This window comes from Myodes glareolus, chromosome 9 (genome assembly GCF_982192425.1).
Source record: "Myodes glareolus chromosome 9, mMyoGla1.1, whole genome shotgun sequence".
Classification (NCBI taxonomy): Eukaryota; Metazoa; Chordata; class Mammalia; order Rodentia; family Cricetidae; genus Myodes; species Myodes glareolus.
The window spans coordinates 57,008,916-57,036,269 of record NC_142034.1 but is presented as its reverse complement, the minus strand read 5'-3'; the positions used below and the strand labels follow the sequence as shown (position 1 = coordinate 57,036,269).

At 43.4% G+C, this 27,354-nt stretch overlaps 1 protein-coding gene across 1 annotated transcript; it reads left to right on the top strand.

Moving 5' to 3' along the window:
- The first annotated feature begins 2,257 nt into the window (after positions 1-2,257).
- On the top strand, positions 2,258-26,979 carry LOC125409204 (myosin-4). Its single transcript, XM_087910510.1, has 39 exons — positions 2,258-2,302; positions 5,222-5,464; positions 5,559-5,702; positions 6,016-6,172; positions 6,793-6,820; positions 6,914-7,028; positions 7,429-7,521; positions 7,663-7,726; positions 7,882-7,980; positions 8,095-8,198; positions 9,751-9,889; positions 10,667-10,785; positions 10,889-11,038; positions 11,564-11,734; positions 13,800-14,109; positions 15,077-15,150; positions 15,626-15,713; positions 15,793-15,910; positions 16,081-16,204; positions 16,295-16,431; positions 16,547-16,802; positions 17,833-18,075; positions 18,351-18,527; positions 18,730-18,875; positions 19,149-19,239; positions 19,327-19,716; positions 20,171-20,297; positions 20,645-20,763; positions 20,888-21,084; positions 21,563-21,746; positions 21,838-22,003; positions 22,192-22,316; positions 22,560-22,868; positions 23,419-23,622; positions 25,154-25,279; positions 25,367-25,537; positions 25,653-25,757; positions 25,860-25,955; positions 26,725-26,979. The coding sequence occupies exons 2-39, from the start codon at positions 5,261-5,263 to the stop codon at positions 26,875-26,877; spliced, it is 5,823 nt and encodes a 1,940-aa protein (XP_087766636.1). The 5' UTR covers positions 2,258-2,302; positions 5,222-5,260; the 3' UTR covers positions 26,878-26,979.
- Positions 26,980-27,354: the final 375 nt, after the last annotated feature.

Below are 27,354 nucleotides of genomic sequence, written 5' to 3'. Positions count from 1 at the left end.
TCCTTTGGAGAGTCAGGAGTCCCACGGTAACTGTAACCTGAACCCCTAAGGGAAGAATGTGTGCCTCAGCGCCCCCTAGTGACACCGTCCTGAGCCTTTGCTACAGAAGTCCAAGCAGGAATGGGACTGTATTCCAGTTCACACAGAATGATATAATTTAACACAATAACATACAGTATGTAATTAACTTTTATGACCATGTAAGGTTAAAACAGTGTTAACTTCCTCCAAGATTTGTTTGCAAAAGATAAAATACCAAGTCTCGGAAACTTGTATTTCCTTGTTTGTGAGGATCATGGGAGAAAAGTTGCCAGCAAAAAGTGTTTATAGTGCTGTTGAACAGCACATCCAAAATATACTCTACTTTGGATTAAGGTGTATCTAGACGTCTGTAGTCATGAAGAACCACAAGAGTACAAGGGAGCTCGCTCTCTGCTTAGACACTCCTTAGACAGGCAAGCCCAAAGGAGTCGTCTCCACCATCCTCCAGCATTTCTCCCTGGCCAGGCTCCATGGTCTTCTCTGATGTCTACTATTGTGGTCCCGGTTGGTTGCCATTGTCATGTTTCAGAGTTCTCAAGACCGTAACTGATTAAAGGTCTGACGCTTAGGCACATGGTCAGTCTCTTTAGCTACTAATGTACTCTCTGCCTTGGTCTCATTCAAATGTTTTTTCTTCCATCTTCCATCTCCAAATAGTTTTAATAAATAGGTATTATAACAGTGATGAAAACTTCCAAAAGAGGTGGAAAAAATGATTTGTGAAAAATCTTAGAAGGTCCGAACAATTTTCTTGGTGGCATAGAGCCTAAAACTTAGGGTCAACCACTCATTTGTGTGGGTAGCTGCCATGAAGGTTAAAAAAGAAAAAAAAAAAAGAATAACCTGATCACCTATTTTATAGTGTTGCAAGCAAAGGCAATTTAAAAGTATAAAAGATGCAGCCTGCTGGCATGCGAAAGACAAGCTTTGCATAATAGGATTATAAAATGACCAACTCCTGAATTAGCAATTTAAGTCCAGAGACAACAGTTGAAAATACCTCACCAGATCACAGGGACAGCCAGAGTGAGTAGATTTCCTGTCAAATTCGGCAACAGCTGTGCCTGTATCAAGTTAGCCAAATCCAATTTCTGCTTTTCAAGGGCACTTGTGGGGGCCACACACCTCCTCTGTCCACAGGGAGAGTTTGATGAACAGCACCCCTTTCCTCCCACCTTAAGTAAAAGTATGTCGTACCCACCTCACTGGAGCTACAGCTAGCCTGGAGCGTTTGCCCCTGCCCTAGGAACTCGTGTTTGTAGCTCCTTCCGTGATGGGTAGAAATATGCATGAGCTATCACCACCCAGCAGCCTGTGGCCCCTGAGTGGGAGACATCCATGCAAATCCTCCAGAAAGGGAGTAGAGGTTTTATCCATTCTAACCCTGCCTTGCCTCGCCCACTGTCTGTCCCATCACCATTGCCTAACCTAAGACTTCACTTTCTCCTTCATGTTTAGACTTTCAGACTTCAAAAGAATCTATCACCCGTCTTTCTAAAACCTGGGCCTTGCCTAGGAATTTTCTTTTAATATCCATCACTCAGTGCTTCCAGCCACTGCGTCAGATCTAAAGTTCACTCCAGACTCCTTCGTGGCTCTAAGCACCAACGGATCAATTAGCCTGACTCTCCTCACACCAGGCTCATCCTGTCAAAACAGCTTTATAGGCACGAGAGTCCGTAGGAACCTGGCTTTGAATTCTGTGATGAATGATAGAACATCCAAGCCAGAGCAGCAGCGTCCGAAGCCCTGGATCCCCATCCCCTATCAAATGCCTATAAAGAACCCTACATCATCCTCTGTCAAATTATTTATAGGTGACAAGAAATATTTCTAATTATATCCATTCACAGCCACAGTCAGTGAATATTGTGCAAAGAGATTGCCAAAAATGGTTTTGCCAAGTAGGTCCCAGCGAGGACAGCTGAGGTGGCTGCTGTGTTTGCAGAACGGTCTCTATAAAAGTGGAGCCGGGGTGCCTGTGTCCCGTCCTTCCTCAAATCCTTACAGGTATGTATTCGTGGCAGAGCATATGGATAGCAGTGCACTCCTGATGGGAGGGAATTTTCACTGAAGGGAGATCGCTATGCCTACCCAAGCTTTACTGTCAACAGCCCCGAGAAAGACACTGCATACAGTGTAGTTCTAGCATTTTGTGATTAAATAGAAAAGAGAAGAAAATGCCCAGCTTCTCTGTTTTTTCTTTCAACAGTACTTGCTGCCTCAAGCCTGTCTCCTTCTTCATCTGGTAACACAAGAGGTAAGAGATTTCTTATCACCCTACAAAGAACAAAGGGCTCTGTCTAGTATTACATTTTAATGAGGGACTATTTTATTTTCTCGTTTATTATTGGGTATAGGAACAACTGATCTTTTAAAAACAGCTTCTCATAAAACTTCAACTTTTCAAGCTTTTACTCAAACAGAATTTTATACAATTTTACATTTTTACATTATACTCTTACATTTTTCTGGGACTTCATTAAGAAGGCAACTCTCACTCATATTTAATGTGAACTGCTATACAATCTAACCAATAAAAGAGGCTACAAGGTAAAATAAAAAAGTGTTGTTTCCAGAAGTCAAAATTTCTGGATGCCAATCCCGGATTTTCACAGATTCTAGCTCCCTGGGTCAAGCCAGCTAGCTTTTCCATGTCTTCAAACACAAGTGTTGCAAGGAATTAACACCAGACCTGGATTTAGATAGCTGGGCTCCTAGCTCGCCACTGCCGCTTACCACCTCGGCGATCCTGGATGACCCTTTACCTTGCCGAACCTTAGTTTCCTCATCAGTAAATCAGAAGGGCAGACTCAAGTCAGCTGTTAAGGACCCTCTGACTCTTGCTGTCTAGAATCTAAGCCAGTGGCTGCCAAAGACTCTTCCACCAAATCAAAGTACTCAGTGGATTCCCCCCCCCCCCCCCCACAACACGTACGCAAGAGCAGATAGATGTATGGTTAAAATCATGTGAAGAACATATAGAATAAAGAAAACCTACTATATATTAGATAATTGATTTAAGTGAGTTTATATTTAACATAGTAAGTAATAACAATGTAGAAGGAAAGGTAGAGACTATATTGCTTCCAAGGAAATAAATGTTACTTGTTGACACTAGAGGCAATTGCTACTGTGTGGACAGATCCCAACAGCACACACCAAGTCAGAGGCTCCTTGAAGGCTTGCAACGTAGAGGTGACCAAGGACTGCTGAGACATGAATAGAGGGATGATGTCCTTTCTGTGTTCCAGAACCTACTGCCAAACAGCAACCATTAGGGCACAGTGTGTAGCTGATTCAAAAGTTCTTCATGTAAAAACATAGAAACAATGTTGCAGAATAGTGTTTGAAGAAGAAAAGCTAGCTACCACCCACGGTTTCAGAATCTGTCCCCTGAAAAGGTATCTCAGCTTTCCTGTCTCACCATAAGCCTTTACTGATTCTAAGTTACTGTATGTGGGAAATTTCATATCTGACTCCAGACTGAGAGGAAGTTCACTGTGTAGAACAAAAGACCAAAACGCTTTCTGAAAAGTCTACAAAAGATTGAGGTTGGTGTCATCATTGGCCCTAGCAACCAACATGGACCACCCCGTCCTCCACTCCACAGAGGTTTTCACTTTGGTTAGAGAGAGAATTTTGTTTTATTTAACCAGGATTTGTCAGTTTGTTTTTTTTAAAAAGTGTGTTGGTTTTGGCTTGAAGCTGCATCCTGGCTATCTGTCTCAGGAGAGAAATAAGAAACGTGATGCTTTCAAAAGGAGAAGGCAGGAGAAAGAGAGAGATGCTGTAGCCTAACACACTAAAGGTCAGGCAGAAACACATCGGATGCTGAAATCATGCAGACTCAGGGCAGTGCAGACCAATTGCGGCCACCGGGAGGCTTATTAACATCTGGGGGCCTGTTTTTCTCAGCTAACCTTTGGAAGCTGTTTTTGCTTGGGTAACTATGACAACTTGTGCAGAGTTAGAAAACGGAGAGAAGGGACTTGATGTTGACCTGGAACAAGATGATTTTTGTTATTTACTGCTTGCCTTGGGCTAATATTTTATTAATATCCATCATGCTTTTTTTTTCCTTTACTTACTTAATAGTTGTTAGTTAACTGGGAGTTTGTGTATTAAATATTCAACCTGAATTTAAATGTTTCTTCCTTCATACAAACAATAGTTTTTATATTACGTTTTAATGGTTTGTGATAAAGGAAAACAGTTAATTTTTCTTTTTTTGAGACAGAATATCTCTATTATGTAGCTCTGTCTGTCCTGGAAGTATGTAGACCAGGCTGGTGTCAAAGAGGTCTGCGTGCTTCTGCTTATTAAGTGCTGGGGTTTAAGTACCACCACACTCAACAATATTTGGATTTTTTTAAAAATAGATTCATTGAGATGATAAGGTTAGAAAAATTATTTTCCATTTCTTTCTATCACCCCAATGTAAAACATACAAATAAATGGAACAGATGGGTAGGGAAAGGAAATGGGGTAAAAACAAATAAACAAAAAAAAGCACAGAAGTAAAGATTCTGAACACACTTGTGTAATAGCAAGCTGCTTGTTTGTTCCTAGCTGCCCAGACAGGAAATAATCACATAGAAACTGTATTAATTAAACCACTCTATGGCCAATCACTTAAGCACATTACTAGCTAGCTCCTACATCTAGAATTAACCCATTCCCATTATTTTATATTTTACCATGAGATTTGTGGCCTACTGGCAAGGTTCCAACTGGTAGCTTACATCTTTCCCCTCTGGTGGCTACATGACGTTTCTCTGATTCTGCCTTCTTTCTCCCAGCATTCAGTTTAGTACCTCCTCCCCCTACCTAGCTCTACTCTGTCCTATCACAGGCCAAGGCAGTTTCTTTATTCATTAACCAATAAAGGCAACACATATACAGAAGGACCTCCCACACTACCTTTACAGTCTGACAAATGTGGTTGGATGGGTATTCATCCCTCCACATCTCGCCACTGTGGTTTACAATAGAGAAGAAAGAGCAAAAGCTTCAGATGTCACTAAAATTAAATTGCCAACACAGGGCTATTGGGTATTCTTGTCTTCTCTTAGCTCCCTGGCACAGTCCATAGGAGGAAGAAGAGAGTTTGCAAGCGAAGCCTGTGAAGGTGAAACCCACAGGCCGGGTTGTCATTCACGTTCATATCTTTCCCTAGGCGCACCTGGCCCTGAGCTGCCACCGATAGCCCGCAGCCATGAGTTCCGACGCCGAGATGGCCGTTTTCGGGGAGGCTGCTCCTTACCTCCGAAAGTCTGAAAAGGAGCGAATCGAGGCTCAGAACAAGCCTTTCGATGCCAAGTCATCCGTGTTCGTGGTGGACCCTAAGGAGTCCTATGTGAAAGCCACAGTGCAGAGCAGGGAAGGGGGCAAGGTGACAGCCAAGACCGAAGGAGGAGCTGTGAGTAAAACCAAGAGGGTGGAAGGGAGGGAAGCAAGAGCCATCTTTTTCTCCTACTTAGGTGGTCTTAACTGGACCCTTCCATTCTTAACAGACCGTCACAGTCAAGGAAGACCAAGTCTTCTCCATGAACCCTCCCAAGTATGACAAGATCGAGGACATGGCCATGATGACCCACCTGCACGAGCCCGCCGTGCTGTACAACCTCAAAGAGCGTTATGCAGCCTGGATGATCTACGTGAGTGTCCCTGTCATATTTAATCCAATCCATACACTTTTTCTTGTTGAAATGCCTCATTATGTCAGTGATCCAAATTTGAGTGTCTTTGAAAACACACATGCAGAGAGCTCTCTGGTTAGCTGCATTCGCTGGCTATCTGGAACGCTGGTACTGCATCTGATAGCTGGAGAGCTGGGAAAGCAACCAGTGAATGAGAAACTTCATGAGGATCAGCACTTTTCTCATTCCTCTCCCCTTGTTCACACAGCATTACTTCCAAGTTGGAGCGATGAGGTGATTTTTAATTGAGCAACTTTGCCTTTGTCTGCAGACCTACTCGGGCCTCTTCTGTGTCACCGTCAACCCCTACAAGTGGCTGCCGGTGTACAACCCCGAGGTGGTGGCGGCCTATCGAGGCAAAAAGCGACAGGAGGCCCCGCCCCACATCTTCTCCATCTCTGACAACGCCTACCAGTTCATGCTGACGGGTTAGTGTATCTATAATCACAACATCTACAAGTGCTAGACAACACGTGCCGAGCCATCGCAGAGGTGACACATGGTCAGCACCTTGAAAAGGAAATACTTTGCATACATGTGGTGATAGCAATGAAGAAAGCAGGAAATTTGATCTAGAGTATGATGCGCCAATTACAAAAGCATAGGGAAATTTGCTGGTACCTCTATGATAGAAATCTAAATTTGTTGATGCTAATTCCAGTTCAAAGTTAATCAAAATTGGTTATCAACTCCATGTCTTAATTACACCTATTGTTTCATCTCACTTAAAAAGGAAGCTTTTAAATTTCACAAGCACTATAGAAAAAGCATCCTGGACATTTAAAACATGACAGGATTCTGAATTATGAACCAGGTGAATGAAGGGACCATGAAACTGTGAAGCCAACTGCTTCTTGGCTGATTCTCACTGGTAAAAAAGTGAACTGAGCCATTTCATAATCCACAGTTCTTCACATTAATGATAACAGCAGTGTGATGATTAACACACCTTTTACACTTAGTTCTTAAGATTTGTGAAGAGAAGAGCACAAATTTAGTAGCGTCAGTGCTTTCACTTATTTGACATGTCTGCGGTTTCCCTTCACAGATCGTGAGAACCAGTCCATCCTGATTACGTACGTAAACAACATGCCTTTTGTCTGCTGAATTTTGATTGTTCAGGCTGTGCCTCCTGCCTTATCTTCTGGTTTCTCGTTTGGTCCTCACAGTGGAGAATCCGGGGCCGGGAAGACTGTGAACACGAAACGTGTCATCCAGTACTTTGCAACAATTGCAGTCACTGGGGAGAAGAAGAAGGAGGAGGCGCCCTCTGGCAAAATGCAGGTGGGCATGAACCTCTGAGGGAGGGTGGGGGAAGACAGGCTTTTCACAGCATGGCTGTGATGTGTCAAAACTGCAGTAACCAGCGGCCCACGATGCTGGAGTTTAGAAAATAAACCTTGGAAGGGCTTTGTGAGGAGGGGATGAACTAGATGATATGTTAGCAAGTTATAGGCCTGAAGCCATTTCTCTGAAGCAAAAGTGGGGCCTGAGAGGCACCAAATGAAATCAACTGCCATGTCACAGGCATGTCCCCTCAACGATGTGGGTTCCCTTCCTTTTTCTAAAGCCTTTCCTAGTGATAGGATGTGACCAAGGGAAGGTAGAGAACAGATAGGAAATTGTCTTAGTATATACAACTCAGATAATTCAAGCTTTATCTACCTCTTTTATTTGTCTTAAGGGGACCCTGGAAGATCAAATCATCAGCGCCAACCCCCTGCTGGAGGCCTTTGGCAACGCCAAGACCGTGAGGAATGACAACTCCTCCCGCTTTGTGAGTCTCTTGGTCACCCTGTTCATGCGAGAATCACCCCCACACTTCTACATACACTATGCTAATGTATTTTCCACGTATTTGGTCCATAGTTAATGAAATAATTTCTAGCTTTAATCAATCCTCCTTTGCCTTCTTAAGGGTAAATTCATCAGGATCCATTTCGGTGCCACAGGCAAACTGGCGTCTGCAGATATTGAAACTTGTGAGTTAATAACCACTGGTGACTGAGAGTCTTCCCTTTGGGGGCACTCAGATTGGAGAAACCTTGCCCTTGATTCTTCTGCGTGAACTTCCAAGATTAATTTTTCTATGTTTGGCTTTTACTCATGTATAAATGTGCCTACTATGCCTTTCCAGATCTGCTGGAGAAGTCCCGAGTCACCTTCCAGCTCAAGGCTGAGAGGAGCTACCACATCTTCTACCAGATCATGTCCAATAAGAAGCCAGAGCTCATTGGTAGGGAGCCTCTTGGTTTAGTCCCATCGAGAAAGCCACCATCCTGCCTATGCTGTCCCTCTGAAGCGTGGTGATGGCTAAAGTAACTCTTCACTCCCTTCCCCACGCGTCCAGAAATGCTCCTGATCACCACCAACCCATACGACTTCACTTACGTCAGCCAAGGTGAAATCACAGTGCCCAGCATCGACGACCAGGAGGAGCTGATGGCCACAGACGTAAGTGACAGGGAAGAGGCTAGCAAGGCCCTTGTCAGTACACAGTGCTCTCCTCCCATCAGCGTGAATAGGACCAGCAGCGAGTGGGCCAGACAGTGCTATCGTTCAGGCTTTCTTACACTTGGAAAAGAAATCACAGAATATTTAAAGGCCATCCTACACATGTATTTACATTTCAAATATCTGCAATATATGTTAGGAGCCTGGCATCCCTCAAAGAGCTGGATCTTTTTTTTTTTAACTCTTTATGGTGCTGGTCACCTTTTACCCAATACTTGCACATGTCAGCCCCTGTACCCAGGAATCTCAGAAAAGCTATAATATTTTCCCACTTTTTATAACAGAACATGAGATTCTTAAGTTCTTCATAGTTAGCTATAAAGGTCAACTTCGTTTTGAATAAATGCCTACAAATAGTATACCCCTTGTTAGTCACGAGGAAAAACGAGTTGACTTCCTCAAAAACATTCTTTTGGGTATTTCATGAACTTCTACATCTATTTCTGAAACTATAGAATCTCCTTCTCTGCCTCTTTTCTTTAAAGGTTATCATGTTTTGAATTTATTTTCTTTATATATAAATTTGATACATGTTATACTTTCTTTCAATTTCTGCACAATCTTTAATTATTCTTAACTTTAATATTTTCAACACTGGTAGCCCAATCCCATCAAGATAGAGTTGAAGGGTGCCTAAAACATACTTTTTCTTAAAAAAATTTAATAACCTATGTGTATACCTTTATCTTATAGATACAGATTTTATTCACTGTAACATATTGCTATGTTCATATTTCCAAAAATGACATGGAATTGAGACATATCCCATTGTCTAGTCTGGCAGGTTTTAAAAAATGTAGCGACCTCAGTCGAGGGCCTTGTTAATAATATGTAGTTCCAAGACAGGGTGGTCTAGAAGAAAGTGAGCTAGAACTAGAAGAAAGGAGGAAGTCTCAGGAGAGACACACTTCATGTCCCGACACTGCTGTTTGCTCCCTTTGTAAGCCACAGCAGTGGCTAACATGCTAAGAACGTAACCAAAACCCAATGGGAGTGGGAGACAGAAAGCATTTCAATAAAATAACAAATTTATCTTCAGAAATGTTTCTTCCCTGAATGAGTAGAGAAAGGTCAGTAAAGTTCACACCCAGGCACCCCAAGGCCAGCCAAGCCTTGACCCTGCTATCAGAGAAACGTGTGGAGAAACTGGGAGCCACTGGCGTTCTCATGATTCTTTCCACGGGACTGTTCATATCAGCCGAGGCAGAAGGGTAGGCTGGGGCTGTGCACTAAGTTAGGACAACATAGGAAAAGAAGAAATGTCCCGGGAGACTAAACAAGAAAGTGTGTGGCTAACTCACCTGCTGTCCTTAGCGCCCGCATTACTCAAATGATGTTTCTATTGGCTCAGAGGGGAAGAGCTCGACTAGAGCCATCCAAGTATTCGTCAGCTATCAGGCAAAATGGGACTGGGAAGCAGGGAGCCAGACCCCTGGTGTCCTGAGCAAGCTGACCACTGTGATAATTGTTACGAATTCAATTCTTTCAACAGACTGCTGTGGACATCCTGGGATTCAGTGCAGATGAAAAGGTGGCTATTTACAAGCTCACAGGTGCCGTGATGCACTATGGGAACATGAAATTCAAGCAAAAGCAAAGGGAAGAGCAAGCTGAGCCAGATGGCACGGAAGGTAACAACCCTGTTGTCACCATTGACATGAGCCTTTTCAGAGGTGGGGACCTGGTTGTATTGTCTTTCTAATGAAAGGCAGAAGCTTTAGGGAGAGGAAATGACACATTGATACATTGGTAGTTTACATAATTGAGCAAATATAGGAGCTTTATTATTTCTGTTCATTATACTGTTCTGTTTTTTCTGTGGTGTGTGTGTGTGTGTGTGTGTGTGTGTGTGTGTGTGTGTGTGTGTGTTATGGTGCTGATACTGAGCCCAGGGCCTTGTTCTGACTTACATCTTCACCCCTAGTCATTCTTCATTCACTTTTTATAAGAAAATACTTGCTTTTTTGATGAAAGCACATTTTGTTCCAGTGAATAATCAGAATTTCCTTCCTACCCCCTGCGTTAGAGTTTATCTATGGTGTACTTTTGCTGTATTTTAAATATCACACAGAACATGGGCTCTCCAAGCTCCAACTTATCATTATAAGAATAACTAAAGTTGAGTCAGGCACACCTTTAATCCCAGTACTCTGGAGGCAGAGGCAGGCACATCTCTGTGAGTTCAAGGCCAGCCTGGTCTACAAGAGCTAGTTCCAGGACAGGCCCAAAGCTACGGAGAAACCCTGTCTCAAAAAAAAAAAAAAAAGAAAGAAAGAAAGAAAGAAAGGGCAGAATTCACAACCTTCACACCTTACTGTTTGTATAAATCCATTGTTACCAACATCATCCTTTGCAATGAAGTTGTGCAAGTCACCATCAGTTCCACTGTCCTTGGTTCTTTTCTGCAGTGGCTGACAAGGCCGCCTATCTGACAAGTCTGAACTCTGCTGACCTGCTCAAAGCCCTGTGCTACCCCAGGGTCAAGGTCGGCAATGAGTACGTCACCAAAGGCCAGACGGTGCAGCAGGTGTGTATGATCTAGGTCCCTGATTCACTTGAATCACTGGGACTCAAAAGGTCATCCCTGTATCCAGCTCAAACAACTCAACAGACCAACACTTTCCCCGAAGGTGTACAACTCTGTGGGTGCCCTGGCAAAAGCCATCTATGAGAAGATGTTCCTGTGGATGGTCACCCGCATCAACCAGCAGCTGGACACCAAGCAGCCCAGGCAGTACTTCATCGGGGTCTTGGACATCGCTGGCTTTGAGATCTTTGATGTGAGTAATGAACTGGTTAGCAAACACACATTGGCAGTCACTTGACTGATCTTGCTGGAGCCCTGGAAACACTCTTTACAAAATACAATCTACAAAACACACAAATTCCTGCTGAAGTGGGTTGGTGGAGGGATCTGAACACAAGGCAATGAGTGTGAACGGAACAGAGAGGATGGTACATTTGCAGGATTAGAATCTCAAAGAAGGACCATGAACACTCGTTCAAAACTGATCTTGGATTCACCATAGAAACACTTGTTTTGGTTACCCTCAACGACTATTTCAAAGATCTCCTATTTAACGGCATTTTGCCCAATATGCAAGACTTCATATTATTCCTTGGAAAAACACTTGAGGATTTAACTCGATTTAGAATTATAACATCCTTTAAGAGATTATCCGAAGGCCTACCTCTTCAATATAATAACCCTAAATGTCTCAAAATTTGAAGAAAATGTATTAACTGCCTTATAGATACTAATAGGGAATTTATGACCAATTTCCTACAATAACCCTTTCCCATAGTTCAACACCTTGGAGCAGCTGTGCATCAACTTCACCAACGAGAAGCTGCAGCAGTTCTTCAACCACCACATGTTCGTGCTGGAGCAGGAGGAGTACAAGAAGGAAGGCATCGATTGGGAGTTCATCGACTTCGGGATGGACCTGGCTGCCTGCATTGAGCTCATCGAGAAGGTCTGTATGACTTTTCAAACTTTCAAACAGGAACAACAAATTGTCTCTCTTACTATGTTTACTGACAATCCCAGTTCTCAAAGAGTAATTAGTGATATCTCACGATATGCCTGTGTGTAATAGATGTTCTCAGAATGTCATAGGTGATCCGTTACTAACACCTCTAACACATACACATACAAAACACAGATTCACATTCTCTCTCTCTCTCTGGTTTTTCAAGACAGTATTTGCCTGTGTAGCCCTGGCTGTCCTAGAACTTGCTCTATAGACCAGGCTGGCTTCAAACTCACAGAGATGTGCCTGCCTCTGCCTCCTGGGTGCTGGGATTAAAGGTGTGCCGCAGCACTGCTCAACCAGCTCACATTTTCAACTGTTATAATCTCACACTTCCTGAGTTTTTTAATGGCATAGGGTATCACCATGTAACCGTTGCTGACCTTGGAACTCACTATGTAAAATTAGGCCAGCCTTAAACCCACAGAGATTCTCCTCCTCCATCTGTTTTCTGAGTGCTAGGATTAAAGGCACATACCATGGGCTTCTTTCTTTCTCAGTTTTATTCCTATGTGATTTAATTGGTATAGAAGAAAGGGATGAAAATACAGTCAGTCCTTTGAATAGTCATTAATCCTGGTGTGGCTATGATGTACCCTCCCATGTGTACTATATAACAAGGCAGTGCATAGATAGTTAAGACTGGACGTTCATCAATTCATTCCTTACTTGTGATTACTACCAAGTAAATTCACTAAACTTCTATTTGACCTTACCCTGGGAATGAGCTCTGATTTCCCCATTAAGTAATTAAGGAAATTAGTAATTAAGGGAATCAATCCAATTAGGTTAGAGCAACAGATGCATCATATTTATCTATAACTCATTAAGCAACTTCATTGTTCAAAACTGTTGGGTTCTTGGGACTGGAGAGATGACTCCGTGGGTAAGAGCACCTGTTACTTTATCATGAAGTCTGGAGCTTTTATTCTGTATCAAGTGGTCCAGACACCTGTAACTCCAGCATCAAGATCCTACATCTTTTTTCTGGTCTCCATAGGCCTCCAAGCGTATGCATCTCTCTCTCTCTCTCTCTCTCTCTCTCTCTCTCTCTCTCTCTCTCTCTCACACACACACACACACACACACTGAGATTTTGTCATGGTACCAAGAAAGAAGCTATGTGAAACTCCTGAAGGAATGATAAAGTAGAAATAAAATGCAATTGCCAGCTAAGAAATTTTCAAATATTCAGTTCAAAACTGATAAATTTTTAAAAAAAAACTAGGATGCACAAGTTAAAAAAATATCTTAATTTGATGATGCACTATCTCCACTGTTTACCAAGACTATAAAACTATACAGTCCCAAGAAAAACTATTTCCTTCACTGGTATTTTAACTTCTGGATTATCAAAACAATTTTTGAGAATGAATTTGTGAATTCAAATCATCATCAATGCTGAATTTGCTTTCAGTTTTTCATACCAAATTTGTCTCTGAAAAAATCAAACTGCTTCATGAGCAAAACCAACGTATTATCAATGCTTAACTCCACAGAGATGGGAGGTGAAGCTGAGAGTACAAAGAGTTTTCATGAGGCCACAGGAGATGCACTTTCTTCTTGGTGAAGTTGCATTTTTGGCCATCAGAACATAGTCTCTCCTTTTCACATCTTTCCCATGTCTAGAGTTGTGGTGAAGGATGTTACACCGTGAGAAAGAAGTTTTCAGACCACATATGAGCATATATAGTCACAGGATAAAACCTGAGCCTTGAGAGGGTACTTTTAGAATTTAATTTTACTCATTGAACACATTTGCCAGATGGTACAGATGAACTTTTAAACTAAGTCTTTCAGCAACATATATCTTATGCAGTCTTCAGAAGATGACTGTCATATTTTGTTAGGAGGGGGGAGTAATACGTTAGGATCTCATCTGTTTAATACATAATTCCAAGTTCTTCTTTTGGAATGCCTTCCTTTCAGGTTTGTGCCAAACACACAAACTACTGGGACATTCTTTTCTAAAGGATTCATCACTATCTTCTCCCTTTTTAATACTTAGCCCATGGGCATCTTCTCCATCCTGGAAGAGGAGTGCATGTTCCCCAAGGCGACAGACACTTCCTTCAAGAACAAGCTGTATGAACAGCACCTTGGAAAGTCCAACAACTTCCAGAAGCCCAAGCCTGCCAAAGGCAAGGCTGAAGCCCACTTCTCGCTGGTGCACTATGCGGGCACCGTGGACTACAACATTATTGGCTGGCTGGACAAGAACAAGGACCCCCTGAATGAGACCGTGGTGGGGCTGTACCAGAAATCTGGCTTGAAGACTCTGGCTTTCCTATTTTCTGGAGGACAAGCTGCTGAAGCAGGTAATTTTTTCTACTATCAATTCATTCTAAGAATTACAACACAGAAATACACCATCTGTCAGAGACAATATAGGTCACCTAAGACCATCACAGAACACAAATATTTACCTTACAATTCATGACAGTGGCAAAATTTCACTTATGAAGTAGCAGTGAAAATAATTTTATGGTTGGGAGCCACTAAAACGTGAGGAACTGTATTAAGGGGTGGAGTCCCTGAAACAAATGTTGCAAAATCTACTCTGAAAGTTCAGGCCAATGTGAGTGAAATGAAAGAAAGTGTATTAACAACCGTGTGCATAGGCATCAGGAACTGTTCAGTCCACAGCCTTGCTTATCAGTGAGAAAGTGTATTTAGAAGGTTCAGTGATTTGCTGCTGATTGTACCAGCTGCTCTTCCACATCAAAACCACTGCTTCCATCAAGGATCTAGCTAAATTGGAGATAAGGAAACCCTTCATCAGGACCACAGCGCTAGGTGAACAGAATGAGGTTGTATTTCCTTCCTTAAGTATCTGAAGTCCAGATGTACAAGTGTCAACATGGGGACCGAGGAAAATAAAACTTACAAGTCCCTGCCAGTAAGCCAAGCTCGACTACCTAGAAGCAAGCATGCAACTTTGCCTGTTCTAGGGGATGTGTGCACAGACAGGATCTTACTCTGCTGTCTTCTGGGCATATCCTGCAGGAAGCAAAGCAGACACTGCTGATCTGGATGGAGTCAGGGAGTCCCATCACCGACCCATACCTTTCAAGTTGTGCACAACTTTATTCTTCCCTGGGTTTCTATAACCATGCCAGTGATTACTGTCTCTTCCTCTAGAACTAAAATAGATGAGCTCTGGAAGGCAGAAAGGGAATGAATGCCACAGACTCCTGAGGAAACGTGGTCATCCTGTCGCTGGTGCACACAAGAGGACTCAAAGGCTATAGCGAGTAATCTCCATTTTTCCTTTCTGTTTTTCAGAGGGTGGTGGCGGTGGAAAGAAAGGTGGCAAGAAGAAGGGTTCATCTTTCCAGACGGTGTCTGCTCTTTTCAGGGTACAGTATAATCTTACACTTAAAAGATAATTAAACTGTAGTTAATGAGAGATTTTAAAGAATGCTTATGGTAAAAGTGGGGAAAAAGTAGTAGTATATTTTTTCAATCTGAAAAATACTTCAGGAAATTTTTAACAAAATGAAGGCGTGAGATATTTCCCCATGTTTCAAATATAAGAAATTTGGTAGTAAAGAGATTTTACATAAAATCAAACCCTCATTAAAAAGCACCCAATGTGTTCGAGACGTCTACTCCATATGATCAAAATCTCAATACAAAAGTTTTCCAATTGACAGGGTTTGAGAAAAACAAACTGAAATGGACTATTTTTGTATGATCAGGATTGTTCTAGAAATCCACCTTCCGGACATAGGCTTCCTCTTGGTCATCATGATTTGATGACAGCTCATTAGAATGTGATAGAAGAAAGATACAGCTACAAGTTATTCTAAATCTCTCCGTACGGTATTTTAGGAGAATTTAAATAAGCTGATGACCAACCTGAGGAGCACCCACCCCCACTTTGTCCGCTGCCTCATTCCCAATGAAACTAAGACTCCTGGTAAGACATTTCTCATGCGCAGAGCAGCCTCAGTGTGGCTTCTCTTGAGATGGCTGTAGAGTTGTATTCCCCTTTCCAGGTGCCATGGAGCACGAACTGGTCCTGCACCAGCTGAGGTGTAACGGTGTGCTGGAAGGCATCCGCATCTGCCGGAAGGGCTTCCCCAGCAGGATCCTCTATGCAGACTTCAAGCAGAGGTTTGTTTCACATCTTCCCATGTCTTATATAGAGCAGTGTTAAATTTTAAATGCCATTTGGTTTGCCATTTTTTGATTGGCCCATCTTTTCAAGAGTAGCTACTATTGTTCTATCTTTTATTTCTTGGGGAAGAAAAGTCCTGCTTTCAATTTGCTTTTCATTTCAACAGATACAAAGTTCTGAACGCAAGTGCTATCCCAGAAGGTCAATTCATAGACAGCAAGAAGGCTTCTGAGAAGCTTCTAGGCTCTATTGACATCGATCACACCCAGTACAAATTTGGCCACACCAAGGTACCACCAGTCCAAATTGCTGACACACATTTAGTACTTTCAGAGTTTCTGCGTGAGTGGAGATAACAAGTCTAACTGTTCTCTGCCAAGGTTTTCTTTAAAGCTGGCCTGTTGGGAACTCTAGAGGAGATGCGAGATGATAAGTTGGCTCAGCTCATCACGCGCACTCAAGCCATGTGCAGAGGGTATTTGATGAGGGTGGAGTTCAAAAAGATGATGGAGAGGAGGTGAGACACAAAACTTGTTTGCCTTTCCCGCCACCTTCATCACTGAACTCAGTGCAATTGTGATGGTCACTTGTCACATTTTTGCCCACTTGGACCTACTTTTCTCCTTCCTCAGAGAGTCCATCTTCTGCATCCAGTACAATGTCCGTGCCTTCATGAATGTGAAGCACTGGCCCTGGATGAAGCTGTATTTCAAGATCAAACCTCTCCTGAAGAGTGCGGAGACCGAGAAAGAGATGGCCAACATGAAGGAAGATTTCGAGAAGGCCAAAGAGGATCTGGCTAAGTCAGAGGCCAAAAGGAAGGAACTGGAAGAGAAGATGGTAGCTCTGATGCAAGAAAAAAATGACCTGCAGCTCCAGGTTCAAGCTGTGAGTACCAGATGTGGCACACAGCCCTTTCACATTGCCTAATCAGGATGTAGCTGAATACGAGCAATTCCAGGCTTCAGAGTAAACGATTTCTATCCAGGAATCTTCTGTGATTTCCTGCTTTTCAAAAACACTAAGATTCAGACCCAAAGAAACAGCAGCTGCAAAGCCACACCCATGATGCTGATGTTCATATGTGCTTCCTACACATACACATCCATGATACTGATGTTCATATGTGCTTCCTACACATGCACAACCATGATGCTTATGTTTATAGGTGAATCCTATACACACACCCATGATATTTATGTTCATATCTGCGTCCTACACACACACACACACACACACACACACACACACACACATCCATGATGCTTAAGTTCATATGTGCTTCCTACACATACACATTTATGATGTTTATGTTTATATGTGCATCCCACATACACATACACATACACACATGATACTTATGTTCATATGTGTATCCTGTACACACATTCATGATGCTTATGTCCATTTGTGTTTCTTCCACAGTCTGGTCACTAGTGAATAAAGTCAAGAAACTATCTTTAGGCATTTCCCTTTCTATATGGAGCATCCTCTTATATTAGAATATTCTCTTTCATAAATATTGTTGAATACTAACTGGAAAATATATTATTTTTATCAGAGCAGAAAAAGAGGGATAAATTTAAGCCCTTAGTTGAATGTGGCAAAAAAAAAACCTGAATCTGAGAATTAGTAAATTGCTTTTCCAAAAAAACTGAGGGCTAGTAGATTATATATTTTTGCAACAAAACTACTTTCTTCTGATTTTACCTTCTATACATGGATACTTAGATGGAATGTGTTACTCTGTTTGATCAACTGATAAAGATATTTGCATTTTAATTTTTTTTTAAAAGTTGGCAATTTAATGACCTATCCACTGACCAGCTGGTAGTCATCCATTCCCAACTTTTAACACATGAGTGTGTATTTGCAGACAGAGCCCATACAAATGGAAGTTCACTATTCCTCCCCTTAGGAAGCAGACGGCTTGGCTGATGCAGAGGAAAGGTGCGACCAGCTGATCAAAACCAAAATCCAGCTGGAGGCCAAGATCAAGGAGCTAACTGAGAGAGCCGAGGATGAGGAGGAGATCAACGCCGAGCTGACAGCCAAGAAGAGGAAGCTGGAGGACGAGTGCTCAGAGTTGAAGAAAGACATCGATGACCTTGAGCTGACCCTGGCCAAGGTAGAGAAGGAGAAGCACGCCACTGAGAACAAGGTACAGTTATTATTCACTTTGAAGCATTCACAAGAATTCATTAAGTACTGAACCTTAAATCTTAAAATTCCCGAACATGAAAGAAAAGGTTACAACCATAGCATGTTTTTGCGTTCACCTTTATCCCCTATTGTATTCAGTCATGCGGCCTATATTGGTTTCTGGCTGCTATTCTCCATGTCAGGCTCATGTTGTCCCAAGAAGTTACATTCTCATGTACTTTATCAAGACGACATATTTTCATCAGCATTCCTATCATCTCTTCAAATCTAAAGGTGAAAAACCTCACGGAGGAGATGGCGGGCCTGGACGAAAATATCGCCAAGCTGACCAAGGAGAAGAAGGCCCTCCAAGAGGCCCACCAGCAGACCCTGGATGACCTGCAGGCAGAGGAAGACAAAGTCAACACTCTGACCAAAGCCAAAACCAAGCTTGAGCAGCAAGTGGATGATGTGAGTATGAAAGATAAGCTTTCTCCTTAGAAGGGATGAAAGAAATGGTGGGAGATGACGCCATCAGTGGTCTCCATGAGCCCTGAAATTCAGGCTTGGAGTCTTCAGGCTGTTTGTTTTCTGTTAAGAGTTTTCTCGAGTACTTGACTAATGACATATGGGTCAATGCTTGAGAACCTAATCAAAATCCTTTATCATTTAGCTTGAAGGATCACTGGAGCAGGAAAAGAAGCTTCGGATGGACCTAGAAAGGGCAAAAAGGAAGCTGGAGGGAGACCTCAAATTGGCCCAAGAATCCACAATGGACATAGAAAATGATAAACAGCAACTTGATGAGAAACTCAAAAAGTAAGTTGGATAGAATTCAGGGCTGGCTTCTCACTGCGTCAGCACAGATGCAACATGTATTTAAATGTTTCTCAATTATTGCTTAATGACACATGGGGTAAAAACAAAACAATGACAACTTTGGCTTTTCATTTAATTAACATGGCACTTTGCGGACTTGCAAAATAAGTACTTCTCTCTCTTTTAAGGCCAGCAGTATGAAAAATTTCAATTATACATAAATAGGGCTGTGGGTAAAACTGACCATAAGCTAATGTGTTACTGTTAAATTAGGAAAGAGTTTGAGATGAGCAATCTGCAGAGCAAGATTGAAGATGAGCAGGCCCTCGGCATGCAGCTGCAGAAGAAGATCAAGGAGCTGCAGGTAAGTCAATGGCTTCCATCAGTCTAACTCATTAGGAAAAGCATGACTGGCCCAAGAAGCTGAGTCTGTACTTCCTGCCACCCCCAGGCCCGCATTGAGGAGCTGGAGGAGGAAATCGAGGCAGAGAGGGCCTCCAGGGCCAAAGCAGAGAAGCAGCGCTCTGACCTCTCCCGGGAACTGGAGGAGATCAGCGAGAGGCTGGAGGAAGCTGGCGGGGCCACTTCTGCCCAGATCGAGATGAACAAGAAGAGAGAGGCTGAGTTCCAGAAGATGCGCAGGGACCTGGAGGAGGCCACCCTGCAGCATGAAGCCACAGCAGCTGCTCTTCGGAAGAAGCACGCTGACAGCGTGGCTGAGCTTGGGGAGCAGATTGACAACCTGCAGCGGGTCAAGCAGAAGCTGGAGAAGGAGAAGAGCGAGCTGAAGATGGAGATCGACGACCTCGCTAGTAACATGGAGACTGTCTCCAAAGCTAAGGTCTTTCCTCACTTCTTGATTTATCTGAAATACTTGAAAGTGACTATATACTGTATGTGACTCTAGCCAGCCACACTGCATGTAATCTGAGATTTATGATTGACATCGCTGTATTGAATGGAATTCCTCAAGTGTACACATCTGATTTTTCAAAAATCACCTTAAACTTTGTTGCTATGGCCACAACAGTAATAATGCAATGACAAGGAAAGGTCCCCTCCCCATGATGTGGACCATAAATAATGTTCATGTTTCCCCAAAGAGAGGAACCCAGTTTTGATGCGCACATATTCACTTAGTCAGTAACCTAAGCTCCTCCGCTGCTTCCCGAACACTGTGTGAGGCTTTGACAGCAGCATAAATAAGATTCTGTGCCTGTCATGTACAGTTACAGATCTCTAAATCTCAGCCTCCTGAGTAGACATGTGTCACCTTGCCCTGCTTCCCGCCACAGGGGAACCTTGAGAAGATGTGCCGCACCCTGGAGGATCAGCTGAGCGAAGTGAAGACGAAAGAGGAGGAACAACAACGCTTGATCAACGAGCTGTCGACCCAGAAGGCGCGCTTACACACCGAGTCAGGTCAGCCCGTGAGATCTACTGCCTTTGGAATAGCAAGCAGGGAAGGTCGGGCCCCTTTGGGTAGCAAGACCCGTGCCTTGTACAGTGTGAGCACATTTATGACTCCTTCACCTTTAGGGTCTAACATGGTTACAAAGCAATGACTCGAAGCTCTAACCAAAGGGGCAAAATTTATCTCTTGGGCTTAGAAGAGTTTTGTTCCCTCAATCCTAAAATACCAAAGGGAGCAGTGTGCTAACACTCTGGAGACATTGTTTGCACTGTGTGAAATAAGGAGGGTCCAATGCTATCCCGCCTCACTCACGGTTGAGACAAAAGAATTCAATCGTTCACGTTTTCTCTCTCAGGTGAGTACTCCCGACAGCTGGATGAAAAAGACGCTATGGTTTCCCAGCTCTCCAGAGGCAAACAAGCATTCACACAACAAATTGAGGAACTAAAGAGGCAGCTAGAGGAGGAGACAAAGGTGAGAGCCCTGAGTTGATGCTTTCATTCGTGGAACTAGGCAACCTGACACACTACTGAACTCCACAAAGAGACTATCAGTGACCAAAACACAAACTCACACCATACTATTCGGGGATTTTTAGGCCAAGAACGCGCTAGCCCACGCCCTGCAGTCAGCCCGCCACGACTGTGACCTGCTGCGGGAGCAGTATGAGGAGGAGCAGGAGGCCAAGGCTGAGCTGCAGAGGGCCATGTCCAAGGCCAACAGCGAGGTGGCCCAGTGGAGGACAAAATATGAGACGGACGCCATCCAGCGCACAGAGGAGCTGGAGGAGGCCAAGTATGGGTTTCAATGAGTTAGACAGAAAGAAACCAAAGCAAAGGAAAAGTGAGGGGAAAATAGGAAAGAATATTCATGCAGCGAAGAATCATGAGATAATTTCACAATTTCCATATCTGTATAATTGAGAGGACCATCTGCATAATGTCTAGCCTCCCATTCAATCACAACATTATTGAGCAAATGTATCCTCAGTTGAGCTATCAGGGTTAATTCAGCTTCAGAGCCCTCCCCATTCCTCCTTCTCTCTGGTTTTGTAAATATGTTTGATAACACTTGAGATGGAAAAGAACTCACCTAGGAAATCAGAGTTCTGAAAGGGATAAAATGAACTCTAAGAAGTAATTCTGGGAAAACCTGTGGGCACACAGAAATAAAAGATCTTAGGGGAAAACATGCTTTCCTAATCAGCAGCTAGGCAGAGTTTATTGTGGCAATCGATTCTTCCCTTGGTCACTCACACTGACCACCTCCTCAGGAAGAAGCTGGCTCAGCGTCTGCAGGATGCAGAGGAACACGTAGAAGCCGTGAACTCCAAATGTGCTTCTCTTGAAAAGACGAAGCAGCGGCTCCAGAATGAAGTGGAGGACCTCATGATTGACGTGGAGCGGTCCAATGCTGCCTGCGCTGCCCTTGATAAGAAGCAAAGGAACTTCGACAAGGTGGTCCACATGATCCGTGAAGTGTCCCCCCCTCCCCGGGGGGAAGGGTGTTATGGCTGTGTTCAGAGTTTAACTGATGTTGTGTGTGTAGGTCCTAGCCGAATGGAAACAGAAGTATGAGGAAACTCAGGCTGAGCTTGAAGCCTCCCAGAAGGAGTCCCGTTCTCTCAGCACCGAGCTGTTCAAGGTGAAGAATGCCTACGAGGAGTCTCTGGATCAACTCGAGACTCTGAAGAGAGAAAACAAGAATCTGCAACGTGAGTCGCAACCTTCCAGATCCTCCTTAGCCCTGGCTGGACCCTCCCATGTTGCCCATCTTCCCAATCCTCCTTAGCCCTGGTTGGACCGTCCCATGTTGCCCACCTCCCCAATCCTCCTTAGCCCTGACTGGACCCTTCCATGCTGCCACCATTCCCACCTCTTCTTCTCATTTGCTCTTCCACAGAGGAGATTTCTGACCTCACTGAGCAGATCGCAGAGGGAGGGAAGCATATCCATGAACTGGAGAAAATAAAGAAGCAGATTGATCAGGAAAAGAGTGAACTGCAGGCTTCTCTAGAGGAAGCAGAGGTACACATCTTGTTTGCTCAGCTATCTATTATAAACAGACTAAAAAGAGAATGCCAGCTGAGTCTACCATTTTGTGGGCTTTAGGGGGACAATGCTTGTCACCAAGGAAAAATCTGGCATATATACGTCACAGGTGCAGAATCGGTGCTCTAAGCGGAGATGTGTGAAAGTTTGGGGAGGGGGGCTCAATGGCTCTTTGAGAAGTCACCATAGCAAGGTCACCAAAATGTCACTTTTATCAAGGCATCTCTTGAACATGAAGAGGGCAAGATTCTACGCATCCAGCTTGAGTTGAATCAGGTGAAATCTGAGATTGACCGCAAAATTGCTGAAAAAGATGAAGAAATAGATCAGCTGAAGAGAAACCACCTCAGAGTCGTGGAGTCCATGCAGAGCACGCTGGATGCGGAGATCAGGAGCAGGAACGATGCCCTGAGGATTAAGAAGAAGATGGAGGGCGACCTGAATGAGATGGAAATCCAGTTGAACCATGCCAACCGCCAGGCTGCGGAGGCAATCAGGAACCTCCGGAACACACAAGGAATGCTGAAGGTACCTTGGGGGTGAACCCACACTGTGCTGGCAGGCAAGGTGTTTCTGTAGAGCTCAAGCCTTAAAATTTTAGGAAATTTACAGGTCATAAATCATTAAAGCAACGTGGTAGCAAGATACAAAAATTGTATGTTGGGAAGACGCTAAATTCTGCCTGAAAGGTTCAAGAGAGAATTTGCTTTGTCCTCTGAGACAAAATGAGTGGTAAACACGTGGAGACAGAGTGATGACAGCTTAGCCTTCCAAGTAGGAGGACCGTAGGCATGGCCCACCAACTCTGGCTCCTGGACTTCCTTCTTACATATGTAAAATAATGTAATCAGGTTAACTGATTTTTAAGGATACTTTTCTGATATAAAATGTCATAGATTTATCCATGACTGTTTTTATGATTTGGGATCTGAACTAAAACATCATGTCCTTAATGGTACTTGTAGATGTTCCTATTTAATCAGGCTCTGAGGTAGTAAGATCCAGGTGTGAGCGTGATATTAAATCTGAGTCCACTTTGACTGGAACACAAGCCAGAGCTTCTCTTATTTCTGTGCAGGACACTCAGCTGCACCTGGATGATGCTCTCAGAGGCCAGGATGACCTTAAAGAGCAGCTGGCCATGGTTGAGCGCAGAGCGAACCTAATGCAGGCTGAGATCGAGGAGCTGCGGGCATCCCTGGAGCAGACAGAGAGGAGCAGGAGAGTGGCCGAGCAGGAGCTGCTGGATGCCAGTGAGCGGGTGCAGCTGCTGCACACTCAGGTGAGGTTTAGGACCAGGCTTACCAAATGCCTTCCCTAGAACTAAAGGCAGTCTGCGGGGATGTTCACGAGATGTACAAGTAATGTTGGCCATTGTAGCACAGATAATAAAAACCCAGAGACAGATACTGGGGTTCAAGCTGAAAGATCAGAGAAGTAAAACGATCAACCATTAGAGAGCACTTACCTCTACAAAATCTTCAGACTGAAAAGAGATTGAGTTCCTGTCTCATCCCACCTTATATCTCTCTAGTGCTGGGATTAAAGGTATGCACCACCACAGCCCGGCCTCTGTGGCTAACTAATGTGGCTGCTGGGATTAAAGGTGTGTGCCACCACTGCCTGGCCTGTATCACTGACTAGTGTGGCTGGCTTTTCACTCTGATCTTCAGGCAAGCTTTATTTATTAAATCATAAACAAAGTATCACTATAGGAAGGGATACCTTCCCAGGGTTTGGGGAAATGCACAGAACGATCTAAGTATGTACCGAGACATAAACAGTTCACAAGTCCACTCAAGGGCTGGTGGACTTATGGACTTGGAAGGATCTGGAGTTTAAAGCTTATATAAAGAAGCACAGAAGACCCCCCATGAGGAGTAACGCGTCCAACACTGGTGGCCGTTTTATCTTTTGAAAGTCTACACAGCAAGCAAATAGTAAAACAAAATGTAAAATTAATAACTCATCACTATATTTATTATCACGTGTGTACCTAAAATTAACCTCCCAGGATCTATAAAGAGCTCTTGGGTTCAAATTCCTGGAGCCTTATTAGTGCTGGCTACCTCTCGTGTTCTACAGGGCATTTGTTAAGTAAATAGTGGCTTTTTTTTTTTTGCAAAAAAGTATACAAAAAACATCCAAAAGGGAAAGCAAAAGTGTTATTAATGGTTGTCTCTGGTTACTGAGCATGTATTACTTTTGTTTTTTGCTAATTTGCATGCCCTCTACTTTTAAAATAATAAACCTATGTAACAGTATTTTGAATACTGTAATTATCTAAAATCAGCAATTATGGAAATGTTCAAATCAATATTATAATTTTTAAAATCAAATTAATTAATATGCAACACTTTTCTTACTAATTATGACTATCTAGAATTAGCTGTTTCAAATACTGTTACCTTTTCAAAAGCATGGGTATTAATGATTGGCCCACCTTTTGTACCAATAAAGATGCTATTTATGAACTAATGACATAGAGTCAACCAATATGGATGAGCAGCTAAAACTGAAAAGTTATTTTCATCAGCGTGTGCTACACAGCAGTTTAGAGTTGGAATATTTTACTCTGTGTTTACAAGTATCCATGGATAGCAAGGGAATTCCTTTGGCACTAGAGATTAAATTTTACATGGAATCATTTATGTTTTAGGACCAGGGATATAGGTAGAAAAAGCCACAAACTTGGAAATACTAATTTTGTTTTTATTCTGAACATGTCTAATTATCAGCAATTTAGGTATTAATACACTAGTTATAAATGTTATTAAATGTAGATTTCTTTTTGTTTTTTTAATTTGCAACAGAACACCAGCCTCATCAACACCAAGAAGAAGCTGGAGACAGACATTTCCCAAATCCAGGGAGAGATGGAGGACATCGTCCAGGAAGCCCGCAACGCAGAAGAGAAGGCCAAGAAGGCTATCACTGATGTGAGCAGAGGGCAAGACGAAGGTGAAGAACCTGAATCCCTCTGGGCCTTGTCAGCCCTTACCCGACTCTGTTTTATCACTCACCAGGCGGCCATGATGGCGGAGGAGCTGAAGAAGGAGCAGGACACCAGCGCCCACCTGGAGCGGATGAAGAAGAACATGGAGCAGACGGTGAAGGACCTGCAGCACCGTCTAGATGAGGCTGAGCAGCTGGCACTGAAGGGCGGCAAGAAGCAGATCCAGAAACTGGAGGCCAGGGTGGGTGCTGGCCTGTTCTTTCCGCTCCCAGGCTGTGTGTGAACAGTCGCAGGCAAACTGTGAACCGTGCTTTCCTCTCCACTGGCAAACTGTTACTCATGCTCTTCTCTTCCAGGTGAGGGAGCTGGAAAACGAGGTGGAAAACGAGCAGAAGCGCAACATTGAAGCCGTCAAGGGTCTTCGTAAGCACGAGAGAAGGGTGAAGGAGCTCACTTACCAGGTGACTGGCCTTCCCTTCTCTGCCAGGCCCCCTGTGTTTGGGAAAATAAAGATGGTAGGATAGTGTCAGCTGACAACACTCTGTGTTTGCTGGGCCTTTCAGACGGAGGAGGACCGCAAGAATGTGCTCAGGCTGCAGGACTTGGTGGACAAGCTACAGACTAAAGTGAAAGCCTACAAGAGACAAGCTGAGGAGGCGGTGAGTATCTCCACAGGAAAGGAGTTCTCCAGGACCAGGTCCGGTTCTGTGAAGGACCCAAGTCCCTCTCATTCAAGGGACTTTCTTCTAAGGCAATGAACAGGCCAGGAGCCCCAAATTTGGTGGGAAAATGAATATTTATTTGGAAAACCAAGATTTTGCTACAAATTACTAGAGCTTTAGATATTCTAGTCCATTTCTCTGAGATTGCATCAAGTAACGCTTTAAAGGAGTTAACACAGAAATGCTTCACCACTGCCCTATTCTTACTATCCAGAACATTCCAAAATCCCAACATTCATAGGGACTATGCAAATGAGGGCCTGAATTATTCTAAGCCTTCCCTAACATTAGGATTAAACCCAGTTCTGAACTTTAAAAACCATTAATCTTTCTCATTCAGTAAGTTCTTCCCTCTTCCTTGGGGCTCTCTGTAGCCAATATCACTACTGTGCCCTCGCTTTAAAGTTTGGTTTGCAGAAACAAGACTGAATAACATCCCTACCTCTGTGGCCTCTGTATAGTCACCCAAGCATCCCCAGCTTGGAAAAAAGTCAAGTGAAAGAGACTAAGGAAGGGGGTTGCAAGCATTCTCATTCATGTAGTTGAATCCATGGGAGGTTCTGCCCCAAATAAGAACACCACCAAATGACAGGACCTTTTACTTTCCCATTCATGAAGCAAATCCTGTACCTCCTTTTAGCAACAAGGGAACTTAGCGAGCAGGAAATGTCAACTCTTGTTCTTTCCAATGCATTCCCATTCACAGGAGGAACAATCCAACGTCAACCTGGCCAAGTTCCGCAAGATCCAGCATGAGCTGGAGGAGGCCGAGGAGCGGGCCGACATTGCTGAGTCCCAGGTCAACAAGCTGCGGGTGAAGAGCCGCGAGGTCCACACCAAAGTCATAAGTGAAGAATAATCCATTCTTCTGTTGAAAGGTGACAGAAGAAATCACAAAATGTGACGTTCTTTGTCACTATCCTGTATATCAACTCAATAAAATCTGCAGATAATTTTGCAATCAAAAGGTTCATTTGTCTTTTAATGATAAACTCCAGGATGTTTTGGAGACCAACTTATTTCTTAAATATTTGTTGAGAACCTACTATGTGCAGGGACAGGAATACCACTTATCTAACTTTACTGAACATTGAGTACGTATCTGATACAAAAATGGTCACCAAGGAAATGAGTTATCCCTGTCTTTGAGGAACTCAACTGAGAGGGTGGGGGACAAATACTTCAGACAGATGTGGAAGGGAATACATACGCAGACAGAAGACTAAAGATAATGTATGGCAAGGATATAAGGGGTTACCCAGGAGTCCCCAGAGACTTCTCAGAGGAGACTGTGAGCTCCTTGCTCAGAGACAAGCAGCCAGTTATCAGATAATGG

Excerpts from the sequence above, each read along its gene's own strand:
- LOC125409204 (XM_087910510.1), top strand. The coding sequence starts at position 5,261 with ATGAGTTCCGACGCCGAGATGGCCGTTTTCGGGGAGGCTGCTCCTTAC. Across the intron at positions 21,085-21,562 it reads GAGGAGCTGGAGGAGGCCAA|GAAGAAGCTGGCTCAGCGTC; the intron begins GTATGGGTTTCA and ends CCACCTCCTCAG. Across the intron at positions 21,747-21,837 it reads AGCAAAGGAACTTCGACAAG|GTCCTAGCCGAATGGAAACA; the intron begins GTGGTCCACATG and ends TTGTGTGTGTAG.